This window comes from Cuculus canorus, chromosome 22 (assembly GCF_017976375.1).
Source record: "Cuculus canorus isolate bCucCan1 chromosome 22, bCucCan1.pri, whole genome shotgun sequence".
NCBI lineage: Eukaryota > Metazoa > Chordata > Aves > Cuculiformes > Cuculidae > Cuculus > Cuculus canorus.
The window spans coordinates 5,561,316-5,572,968 of NC_071422.1; the positions used below are offsets into that span (position 1 = coordinate 5,561,316).

General features: G+C 59.0%; 1 protein-coding gene across 4 annotated transcripts; it reads right to left on the bottom strand.

The window, feature by feature from the left end:
- Positions 1-6,985: 6,985 nt before the first annotated feature.
- On the bottom strand, positions 6,986-11,615 carry LOC104063148 (peptide methionine sulfoxide reductase MsrA 1). Of its 4 annotated transcripts, XM_054086444.1 has the most exons (9): positions 11,503-11,615; positions 11,225-11,292; positions 10,670-10,876; positions 10,315-10,591; positions 10,048-10,116; positions 9,786-9,905; positions 9,169-9,273; positions 8,778-8,884; positions 7,892-8,030 (listed from the first exon to the last, which is right to left on the bottom strand). In XM_054086444.1, exons 4-9 carry the CDS (start codon positions 10,385-10,387, stop codon positions 7,977-7,979), a joined length of 528 nt encoding a protein of 175 aa, XP_053942419.1. In that variant the 5' UTR covers positions 10,388-10,591; positions 10,670-10,876; positions 11,225-11,292; positions 11,503-11,615; the 3' UTR covers positions 7,892-7,976. The 4 variants fall into 4 exon arrangements, with proteins under 4 accessions (XP_053942415.1, XP_053942417.1, XP_053942416.1 ...); XM_054086440.1 differs by lacking the exons at positions 10,670-10,876; positions 11,225-11,292; positions 11,503-11,615 and having other exon boundaries at positions 6,986-7,976; positions 10,315-10,555; XM_054086442.1 differs by lacking the exons at positions 10,048-10,116; positions 10,670-10,876; positions 11,225-11,292; positions 11,503-11,615 and having other exon boundaries at positions 6,986-7,976; positions 10,315-10,550.
- Positions 11,616-11,653: the final 38 nt, after the last annotated feature.

Genomic DNA, 11,653 nt, shown 5'->3' on the forward strand with positions numbered 1-11,653 from the left:
GGATCCAAAGGAGGTTTGGTGCCGGAGAAAGAATCCAGATGGATTTCCAGAAGGAAAACGGGATTTTTGGCTTCTGAAATCTTCTTCCCACCTCATCCTCGGGGCCGTATTCGGCACAGGGAGGCAGCCCGGCGCCGCGCTGGGCTGGGCTGTGCGGTGAGGGTTGGGAACCGCGCTCCTCCCAAGGGTGCCGGATGGCCTCGTGTCCCAATTTATGCCAAAGGCCACGCGCTCCCAGCTGGACATCAAGTCTGGGATGGGCATCACAGCCCAAATCCGTGGAGGACGTGCCAAAAAGTCTCGGTGTTTGGCAAACCCAGCATCCCTCGGGGTCCTGTGGCTCCAAAATCCCAGATTTTGGGATAAATTTGGGTTATAAATCAGAGCTGCCGACTCGGATGGATGCACATCAGCAGCATAAGGCTGATGGCAGCGCACGCGGGAAGGAGCCCGGCCGTGCCTCAGTTTCCCCTTCACCCGCTGGAAGAGCCAGGCAGCGCCAGTCCGGCTTACGCGTGGAGTCGGATGCGCAGGGAAATGGGAGGGATACTGGGGGGGCCCGAGGAGCAGCGTGGCACCCAAAAAAAGGCAGCAAGCTCCCCCCCCCCCCCCCTCCACAGCCCCTGTCGCTAGGAGACTGGATCCGGCCCTGGGGAATGTGCAGCTGTTTGTGCAGGGGATTAGCCCCGGGGACCCCACTGTGCCCCCAGCCCCGGGCAGGGACGGAGCATCCCACCCTGGAGCTGCTCAGTGGGAGTCAGGCCTGTGGGCTGAAGGGCATTCCCTGCTGGTTATCATTAGGGACCAGAGTGAACACGGGGAGGCATTAATTTGTCCGAGAGTGCCCAAGGGAGGGAAAAGAGCACACACATCCCTCTGGAAGGAGCCCATGAACTCCAGCCTTGTCCAGCTGTAGCCAGCAGCCGTGCCTCAGTTTCCCCAGACCCCCTCTTTCCCCGCTCCGGGCAGGGCTGTGGCTCCATCTGTGTCCCCACAGCACCAACAAGGCCAGAGGAAACCGTTGCTTCCTCCATGGAAGCAGAACCGCTTTTCCAAGGCAAACCCTGGGCACCCACAGCCCCCCTGGATGGGAGAAGCTGGGATACTGGGAGCATCCCTAGCTAGGAGCAGGGGGTTGGGGGGCAAGCGGGGGGTCCCACAAGTTTCGGGGGGAGCGTCAGGCTGGCGGCAGCCGCTGTTCCCAGCGCCGGGATTCCCTGCAGCTGCTTCCTGCCTCCCTATCTCACGGGCGCATCTGGGGGAGCCGGGAGCAGCCGCCCCTCCCCAGCGCTTCCTGTGCCCCCCCAGTCCCGGACAATGTTCTCACGCCCTCCCCTCAAGGCCGGACAGAGACCCCCCACTTCCCCCCACCCCCCAACCCCACTGCCCACCCTGAGCAGCCCCCCCCCCCCCATCCCATCTGCACCCCTCACCCCCCTTATGGGGCATCTTCAGTGTTGGGGTTGGGGGGGGCTGGAGAATCGCATCCCCCTGTCACCCCAAAAAAGCCAAGGCTGACTGTGGGGTAAGGAGGGCTTATGCCATATGACCCACCCCCCCCTTATACGACCCCCACCCCCACCAAATGGGGGGGTCTATGGGCACCTTGGGGTGCCACCAGCAAAGTGGGGGCTGTGCTATTGCCATGGGTGCACCCACAGTTTGGTGCTCAGCCCCTCCCGGCTCTGCTCTCTTTCATTCCTCCAAACCCCTTTCATCCATCATTCCCACTGGAAAAGGAGGAGGATGATGATGGGATTGGAGGGATGAAGAGGCTGCTCCCTTCTCCCTCCACCCCTTTTATTTGCCCCCCCAATGCATCCATCATTCCCCCCCAATGCATCCATCATTCCCTCTGCAAAAAGAGGATGATGATGATGGGATTGGAGGGATGAAGAGGCTGCTCCCTTCTCCCTCCACCCCTTTTATTTGCCCCCCCAATGCATCCATCATTCCCCCTGCAAAAAGAGGATGAGGATGATGGGATTGGAGGGATGAAGAGGCTGCTCCCGTCTCCCTCCACCCCTTTTATTCGCCCCCCTCAATGCATCCATCATTCCCTCTGCAAAAAGAGGATGATGATGATGATGATGATGATGATGATGATGATGATGATGATGACGATGATGGGACCAGAGGGATGAAGAGGCTGCTCCCTTCTCCCACCATCCTTTTTATTCTCCCCCCCAATGCATCCATCATTCCCTCTGCAAAAGGAGGAGGATGATGATGATGATGATGATGATGATGGGACTGGAGGGATGAAGAGGCTGCTCCCTTCTACCTCCACCCCTTTTATTCCCCCCCAATGCATCCATCATTCCCCCTGCAAAAAGAGGATGAGGATGATGGGATTGGAGGGATGAAGAGGCTGCTCCCTTCTCCCTCCACCCCTTTTATTTGCCCCCCCAATGCATCCATCATTCCCCCCCAATGCATCCATCATTCCCTCTGCAAAAAGAGGATGATGATGATGGGATTGGAGGGATGAAGAGGCTGCTCCCTTCTCCCTCCACCCCTTTTATTTGCCCCCCCAATGCATCCATCATTCCCCCTGCAAAAAGAGGATGAGGATGATGGGATTGGAGGGATGAAGAGGCTGCTCCCGTCTCCCTCCACCCCTTTTATTCGCCCCCCTCAATGCATCCATCATTCCCTCTGCAAAAAGAGGATGATGATGATGATGATGATGATGATGATGATGATGACGATGATGGGACCAGAGGGATGAAGAGGCTGCTCCCTTCTCCCACCATCCTTTTTATTCTCCCCCCCAATGCATCCATCATTCCCTCTGCAAAAGGAGGATGATGATGATGATGATGATGATGACGATGATGGGACTGGAGGGATGAAGAGGCTGCACCTTCTCTCTCCATCCTTTTTATTCCCCCTCAATGCATCCATCATTCCCTCTGCAAAAAGAGGATGAGGATGATGGGATTGGAGGGATGAAGAGGCTGCACCTTCTCCCTCCATCCTTCTTATTCACCCCCCCAATGCATCCATCATTCCCCCTCTCCAATGCATCCATCATTCCCTCTGCAAAAGGAGGATGATGATGATGATGATGGGATTGGAGGGATGAAGAGGCTGCTCCGTTTTCCCACCATCCCTTTTATTCGTCCCCCCAACGCATCCATCATTCTCCCTGCGAAAAGAGGATGATGATGATGGGATTGGAGGGATGAAGAGGCTGCACCTTCTCCCTCCACCCCTTTTATTCCCCCCCTCCAATGCATCCATCATTCCCTCTGCAAAAAGAGGAGGATGATGATGGGACTGGGGGGGATGAAGAGGCTGCAGGTGTGAGCACCCCTACTCGCTGCTGCAGGTGTGGGGACACTGGTGACTCAGAGGAGGTGACAAGCTGGGCACCTCCTGCCTCCCACGATATCCTTTTGGGGGCCGGGGTGTGGTGGAAGTTGGGGGGGCAAAGCCAGCACTGCCTCCCCCCCAAAAAAAGCTGGGGTGCTCCAGCCCCAGGATGGTCCAGAGGAGAGAAACTGAGGCACGGGGAAGAAGCGCCAGGTTTTGTGGGGGTGGGCAGCCTCCAGGAGTGGTTTTGCTGGTCCCCCAAAGTTCTTCCCTTTCTCAGCCCCCCCCAAATTCCACCCCCCCCCCCGCAGGATGTGGCTTGGCCGAGCTGCCTCTTCCACCCAGAGAGACCGTTACAACTCATCACACCCCCAGCCCAAATCACACCATCCCCAACACCCCCCCCCCTTAAAACAAAATAAGAACCTGACCTCCCCTCCCCAGCACCCTAAAACCCCCCAGATCCTCCCTAAAACATGCCATAAGCCCCCCCAAACCCAACCATCCATCCCCAGCACGGCCGGAAAGCCACATCCTACGGCATCGCACGGAACATCCCCCCCACCACGGAAAAACATTGGGGGGGGGGGAACGAGGGAAGATGCTTTATCTCGGCCCCCATCGGCCTCTAATAAGGCAGATTTATTTTTAGCGCAGGTGAAAGCCAGAGCAACCAACTCGAGAGGTTTATTTTTTTCCACTCGCATCTGCGTTTGTACAATTTGGGTTTCCTCTCGCGGTTTCGGTGCTTTTCAAAACCTGCCTTGAATTGTTATTTTCTTCTTCGCTGGGTGAAGAGCTCTGCTGATATCTCCCCTCCCCGGGTATAAATAAAGTGTGAGCATCCCCTCCCCGAACCTCCTCTGCTCATCCGCTTCCCTCCGTAACCCCACCGTTTCTCGGAATGGGAGCTGAGCATCCCTACGGAATTGGGATGGTGGTGAAGGTTTGGGGCTGGACCGTATCATTCCAGCCCGGGAGTGGGGAAGCAGCAAGCTGCTTTTCAGACCCTGAGTGGGGAAACTGAGGCAGGGTAGGGTCAGCAGTGTGGTTTGGGAGGTGTATGATCCCAAAGGACACCTCCTTGTGCTTCTCTCATAGAATCATTGAGGTTGGAAAAGACCTCTCAGCTCATCCAGTCCAACCATCAACCCAACCCAACCCAACCCAACCGTGGCTACTAAACCATGGCCTGAAGTGCCGCATCTCCAAGATATTTGAATCCCTCCAGGGATGGAGACTCCACCACTGCCCTGGGCAGCCTCTGCCATGGCTTCACCACTCTGTCAATGAGGAAATCTTCCCTAATATCCAATCTCACCCTCTCTGGTCCAACCTGAGGCCATCTCCTCCTGTCCATCCCCTGTATCTCTCTCTCCCATCCTCTGACTCCCACACCGCGACATTTATAGAGGCAAAAAACCCCCACAACTCTCAAATCCTCCCATCTGGACCCCTCGATCGCAGCTGTATCCCCCCGTGAAACCCCACCAGGTCCCGTGGGATGAGGAGGGTGAGGCTGAAGGCCACGGTCCCCCATCCCCATCCCGGTCCCCAGCTTTCGTTCTCCTCTAACCCCATCTTCAAAGCGGTCGGTGCGGCAGCTGCGGGGCCAGGTGCCGGAAGCCGACCTGCGCTCGCTTTCTCACTGCTTTTCTTTCTTTCTTTCACTCTCCGTTGACCCGGAGAGCTTCACTTTCTATAAAAACTGGCTCCCTGTCCCCCTTCTTTCTCCACCCCAAAGTTGGGGACGAGCCCCACGCTGGGCTCAGCTCATGCTTTGGGCCACCGACACGTGGTGGCATCATCCAAGCATCCATCCCTGGCTTTGAGGGGACACCCAGCATCTGTCTCAGATGCCGCTGGTGGCCGAGGTGGGTCAGGATGGGGCACCTGTCACCCTCCCAGCCCCCCCAAACGCTGCTTCTCTGCTTTCACTCATCCTTGACGGCTTTTTTCTTTGTGGGCTTCAGCTTTAGTTTCATTTCTCACCAGGCTTTTGGCTTCCAAGCCACCAAACCCACCTGAGCACGAGGTTGTAATGGAGACACCGAGACAGGGACCACTCCAGCCTGGAAGGACATGACATCGTGACACCCTCAAAGTGTCCCTTGAGGGATGGTCAACGGCATCTTGGCTTGGATCAGAAACAGCGTGGCCAGAAGGTCCAGGGAGGTGATTCTGCTCCTGGTGAGGCCACACCTCAAATTGTGTGTTGAGTTCTGGGCCCTTCGCTCCAAGAAGGATGTTGAGGCTCTGAAGTGTGTCCAGAGAAGAGCAACAAAGCTGGTGAGGGGCTGGAGAACAAGGGTTACGAGGAGCGGCTGAGGGACCTGGGGTTGTATAGCCTGGAGAAGAGGAGGCTGAGGGGAGACCTTATTACTCTCTACAACTGCCTGAAAGGAGAGTGTGGAGAGGACGGTGCTGGGCTCCCACTGAATCAGGGGCTCCAAACCCCATCCAACCTGGCCTGGAACACCTCCAGGGATGGGGCAGCCACAGCTTCTCCGGACAACCTATTCCAGGGCCTCATCACTCTCATGGTGGAGAAATTCCTCCTTATGTCCAGTCTAAATCTGCCCCTCTCCAGTTTATCCCCATTCCCCCTCATCCCATCCCCACAATCCTTTGTGAACAGCCCCTCTCCAGCTTTCCTGGAGCCCCTTCAGGTACTGGAAGGTCACTATAGGGTCTCCTGGGAGCCTCCTCTTCTCCAGGCTGAACAACCCCAACTCTCTCAGCCTGTCCTCATGTGGAAGGTGCTCCAGCCCTCAGATCATCTTTGTAGCCTCCTCTGGACCCATTCCAACAGCTCCATCTCCTTCTGATGTTGAGGATTCCAGAACTGGACACAATCCTCCAGCTGAGGTCTCCCCAGAGAGGAACAGAGGGGCAGAATCCCCTCCCTCCCTGCTGCCCACGCTGCTTTGGATGCAGCCCAGGACACGGTTGGTTTCTGGGCTGTGAGCGCACATCTCTGGCTCATGTTGAGCTTCTCATCAACCATCACCCCAAGTCCTTCTCCTCGGGGCTGCTCTCAATCACATCATCCCCCATCATGTACTGAAAACAGGTATCGCCCCAACCCCGGTGCAGGACCTTACCCTTGCCCTTGCTGCACCTCAAGAGGTTCTCCAGCCCCCCTTCTCCAGCCTGTCCAGGTCCCTCTGGATGACATCCCATCCTTTCCGTGTGGCAACTGCCCCCCTCAGTTTGGTGTCACCCCTCTACGCGTGTGCTGTGGGTCCCCAGATGTGCTCTCCATCCCTGTGCACACACCTCTGCGCACGCAGACTGTGAGCTGCACCCCCGTTCCTGACCACCCCCGTCCCCTCTGTCCCCCCACCTTCCTGCCGCCTTTGGGGGGCGTTTGCCAGTACCGTAAATACCCTCTGTACCGTAAGTACCGTATAGGCGCGCACAATGTTTGGGCCGCCGCTGCACACACACCCCCCGGGCGGGCGGGAGCGGTGCGGGGCTGCCCTCTGCCGGCCGAGAGCGGGACTGCAGCCCCGCGCCCCATAGGGCCCTCTGCCCCATAGACAGGGACAGCACAGACCCATAGACAGGGGGACAGGGACCCCATCGCCCTATAGACACAGGGACAGGGAATACACTGCCCCATAGACAGGGGAGAGGGGCAGCACAGCCCCGTAGACAGGGGGGCAGGGGCAGCACAGCCCCATAAGTAAGGGGACAGGGACCCTACTGCCCCATAGACAGAAGGACAGGGGCAGCACAGACCCATAGAGAGGGGGACAGGGACAGCACAGACCCATAGATAAGGGGACAGGGACCCCATCGCCCTACAGGCAGGGGGCAGAGGCAGCACAGCCCCATAAGTAAGGGGACAGGAACCCCAACGCCCTATAGACAGGGGACATGGACAGCACAGACCCATAAGTAAGGGGACAGGGACCCCACTGCCCCATAGACAGGGGACAGGAACCCCACTGCCCCCCAGAGAAGCACCCCCAGACCTCCAGTTCCATGGACCCCTCATCCCATCCCAGGCTCTTGAGCCCAGGCTTGGGGTCCCTCTCCATCCCAGCGCCCCCATAGGCTGAGGGACCCCCGAGACACCCAGCGGCGCCCTGGGGACCAGGCAGGACTGGGGGGTACAGGGCTTTAATCCCACTGGGGCGACGGGGAGCAGGGACATGTGGGGCTGGCTGTGATGTGTGGGGCTGGGCATAATGTGTGGGGCTGGCTGTGACCTACAGGGCTGCCTATAACCCGTGGGGCTGGCTGTAATGTTTGGGGCTGACCATGATGTGTGGGGCTGGCTATAACTTGTGGGGCTGTCTGTGACCTATGGGGCTGGCCGTGATGTGTGGGGCTGGGCATGACATGTGGGGCTGGCTGTGATGTGTGGGGCTGGCTGTAACTTGTGGGGCTGTCTATAACCTGTAGGGCTGGCTGTAATCTGTGGGTCTGGCTGTGATGTGTGGGGCTGGCTGTGTGCCCACCCCGCTGGCAGTGCTGATCCATGGGGACACGTCCCCTCAGGGGGCAGTGGGGCAGGTGACCCCCCTGAGGCCGCAGGACCCCCCGGACCCCTTGTGCAGGTACTGCTGGTGATGGTCCTCAGCGTAGAAGAAGTCCCCCGCCGGCTCGATGGTGGTGGTGATGTCCCCACGCTGCTGCTCCCTCAGCTCCTACGACAACCCCATGGTGGGGGGACCCTGGCTGGACCCCCCCATCCCCATGGCCTGGGGATGAAGGAGGTGACTGTGTCCCCAGAGAGGTCTTGGTGTCCCCAAGAGGGGTGTCCTGGTGTCCCAGGGGGGTATCAGTGTCCCCAGAGGGTATTGGGGTACCCAGGGGTGATGCTGGTGTCCCCACAGGGATGTCAGCATCTTCAGGAGGTCCTGATGTCCCCAGGGGGGTCCTGGTGTCCTTAGGGGTCCCAGTGTCCCCCTGGGGGATGCTGGTGTCACAAGAGGATCTCAATGTCCCCAGAGCATCTTGGGGTAACCCAGGTGGATGCCGGTGTCCCCACAGGGGTGTCAGCATGCCCAGGAGGTTCTGATGTCCCCAGGGGGATACTGGTGTCCCAAGAGGATCTCAATGTCCCCAGAGAGTCTCGGGGTAACCCAGGGGGATGCTGGTGTCCCCAGGGGGGTGCCAGTACCCCTAGGAGGTCCCAGTGTCCCCCTGGGGGATGCTGGTGTCCCAAGAGCATCTCAGTGTCCCCAGAGGGTCTTGGGGTACCCAGGGGGATGCTGGTGTCCCTACAGGGGTGTCAGCATCTCCAGGAGGTCCTGGTGTCCCCAAAAGTGTCCTGGTGTCCCCAGAGGGGTGCCAGCACCCCTAGAAGGTCCCAGTGTCCCCCTGGGGGATGCTGGTGTCCCAAGAGGGTCTAAATGTCCCCAGAGGGTCTTGGGGTACCCAGGGGGTCTCATTGTCCCCATGGGGGTCCTGATGTCCCCAGGGGGGCTCCAGGTGCCCCCACCTACCCGCTGGTACCCCTCCCTGCTGCGGAGGGCGGCTGTGTGCTGCGAGGGGCCCTGCGTGTAGATGACCGAGCGGTACTGGGTGCCCACATCCTCTTGCTGCTTCATGCCTGGGGGGGCAGAACGCACAGGGGAGGGGGGTTATGGGCACCCCAAGCCCCACCTGCCCCCCCCCCAGGAAGCAAGATGGGGAAACTGAGGCACAGCCAGTGCAGTGCAGAGCTGGCTGGGCCAGGGGGGGCGGTTCTCGCTAAAGGGATCAGTGAGGGAAGCCTCTGCCCCCCCAAGGGATGGAGATGCCAAGGACCCCCCCATTGGGTCCAGTTTGGGGTTAAGCTCCTCCATTCCAGGCTCTGGGGGGCTGCATTGGGACCCCCCGAGGGCTCATCCCTACCTTGTGTGGGATCGTGGTTCTCCCAAAAGACTTTGAGGAGCTCTTCGTAGCTGATCTGCCGGGGGTCAAAGATCACCCTCACCACCTCGGCGTGCCCTGTTAGCCCTGCGGAGAGTACCCTGCAGCCCCTCACCGTGGCCTCCTGCCCCCTCAACCTCCCGCAGCCCTGGGCTTGGGGGGACAGACACACACCCCATGGGCTGCTGATGCCTCTTCCCACCGGGAGCTGAGACCTGGCCAGTTCGTGACACTTGTGCAAAGCAGGAGAAGTAGCAGGGCTGGAGGGAGGGAGCTGGGTACGGAGAGGCTGCAGCCCCTGTGCACCCCCAGGACCCCCACAATTCCCATCCTGGTGGGGATGGGATGCCTTAACCCCCGCCCCCCCATCCCCTCCAAAACTGGGATCAATTCCCAGCCGGAGGTGGCAGCTGGGATAATATTCCCTGCAGACGGCTAATCCTCTGCAAAAAGACTCTCCAGCTTAGCCGGGCAGGCGTCTGCGGGGCTTGGAGGGATCAGCATCCCATGGAGGGTGGAGAACATCCCATGGGATCCCTGGCCAGGACAAGGTGGGGTGGATATTGGGGTGTTCCATGGAAAGAGAAGCCCCTCAATACCTGTGCGCACTTCTTCGTAGGTGGGATTGGGGGTGAAGCCTCCAGCGTAGCCCACCTGGGTGGAGAAGACCCCCGGCATCTCCCAGAAGAGCCTCTCGGCACCCCAAAAGCACCCCATGCCTGCAGGGGGGGACAGGCAGGGAGCAGGGGGTTCCCTGCCCTTGCTCAGGGGAGGGAGCAGCTGGGCTGGGGGGGGTCCCCTATGCTCCCAGGACCCCCCCCCCCCATCCCCCGCTTTCCCAACACTAGGGGAAATCCTTACCGAAAATTGCCGTCTGCATCTCCGCGGGGAAAGGTGGGAGAGTGGGGTTCCCGTTAACAGCGTGAGTGGCTGCAGGGGGGACACGAGGTCAGGACCCCCATCCCATCCTAAACCGCAGTTGTGTCAACCCCAAAAGCATCCTCACCCCCAAAAAAACAACAAAATCCTGAGCACTAATAATGGTGCTGGGGGGGGTCTGCAGGGTGCCACCCCCCTCCCTGTCCCCAGTGCCCCCCATTGCCCCCAGCCCAGTGCCCATACTGGTACCAGACACCACCATCCTCTGGGTTCTGCCCGGCAGAGCCTCGGTGGGGCTGGGGAGCCTCCTGGCACCCAGCATGGTCCCACAGCGATGGGATGTCCCTCTTTGTCCCAGAGCCTTGGGGACAGGGTGCCGAGTCCACCTGGGGCAGGACGGGGCGATGGACCCCGACCAGGGGTGGAGAAGGATCCCACGGGATGAGCAGAGTCCCAGTGCCTCCAGCCACCTCGTCAATCGTTAACGCGCATGAGGTCTCCAAGGTCACTCCAAGATGGATCCAATCTGGGCAAGGTTCCTCCTAGTTCCATGTTTTGCCCCATGGTTCCAGACCCCCATAGCCACTCTGGTCCCCAGACACACCCTTCTCCTTGGAACAGCGAGGAGACATCAGGTCCCTTCCCATCATCCAGCACCGCCACTTGCATCCTGCGGAGATTTTGGGGTCCCTGGAGGCTCAGGTTGAACGCCAAGGGAGCGTTGCAGCAGTCACACCAGGCTCCTCCGCCGCGCTCACAGCCTCTGCCCCTTCTGTTCCCCTCTGGAAGATCTGCAGGTCTCCAATGGGGTCTAAAGGGGGTTTGGGAGGACGTGAAGGTGGAAAGAACCTCAAAAATGGGATCTAAGGAGGGTTTAGGGGGACATGGAGGTGGGAAGAAGCTCTGGAGATGAGGAGGAAGCTCAAAGGATGGAGAGGGACCTCAAGAAATGGGGTCTAAAGGGGAGTTTGGGAGGAAGTGGAGGTGGGAAGAACCTCTGGAGATGAGGAGGGACCTCAAAAATGGGATCTAAAGGGGGCTCGGGAGGACCTGGAGGTGAGAGGAACCTCAATGTACAAAACTACCTATTTTTCTCTTGCCTCTCCAGTTTGGGGTGAAATGGGGTGGTTTCAGGCTGCCGGGAGAGCTGGATTCTCACCTTCAGCCCTGCAGGCAGTTGGTTTCCGTGGAAGCGATGTCAGGGTCAAAGGTGTTGCAGAACAAACCCTGCGGAAAATACAAGCATCAAGAGTGTGACATCCCAGCAATTCACCTTAAGAGGAAAAAAAAAGACGAAAATTAGTATTTTTGGCTCTCAACAAGGAGGAATTTAAGCAGCAGCAGCTGGAGACATTGGCATAGGGCCACCCCGGGTGAGAGGACACGGACACAACCTGCAGATAATTGGTTTTCATATGCCGGAATAAGTGCAGGTACCTCTGAAGCATCGGGGCTTTCACATCGCACTTTCTTCTTCCTCCCACGTTGCTGACGACTCAAAAGTGGGAACAAACTCGGTCGGACCAACAGCAAAACTGAGCACGCAAACACCTGCCAAGCACGGCAGAACAACTCTCCCGACAGCTTT

Coding starts and splice junctions, on each gene's coding strand:
- LOC104063148 (XM_054086440.1), bottom strand. CDS start 10,387: ATGCTGGGTGCCAGGAGGCTCCCCAGCCCCACCGAGGCTCTGCCGGGC. Junction 10,117..10,314: donor CCAGAGGATGGTGGTGTCTG/GTACCAGTATGG, acceptor TCCCCCCTGCAG/CCACTCACGCTGTTAACGGG. Junction 8,885..9,168: donor GAACCACGATCCCACACAAG/GTAGGGATGAGC, acceptor CTGCCCCCCCAG/GCATGAAGCAGCAAGAGGAT.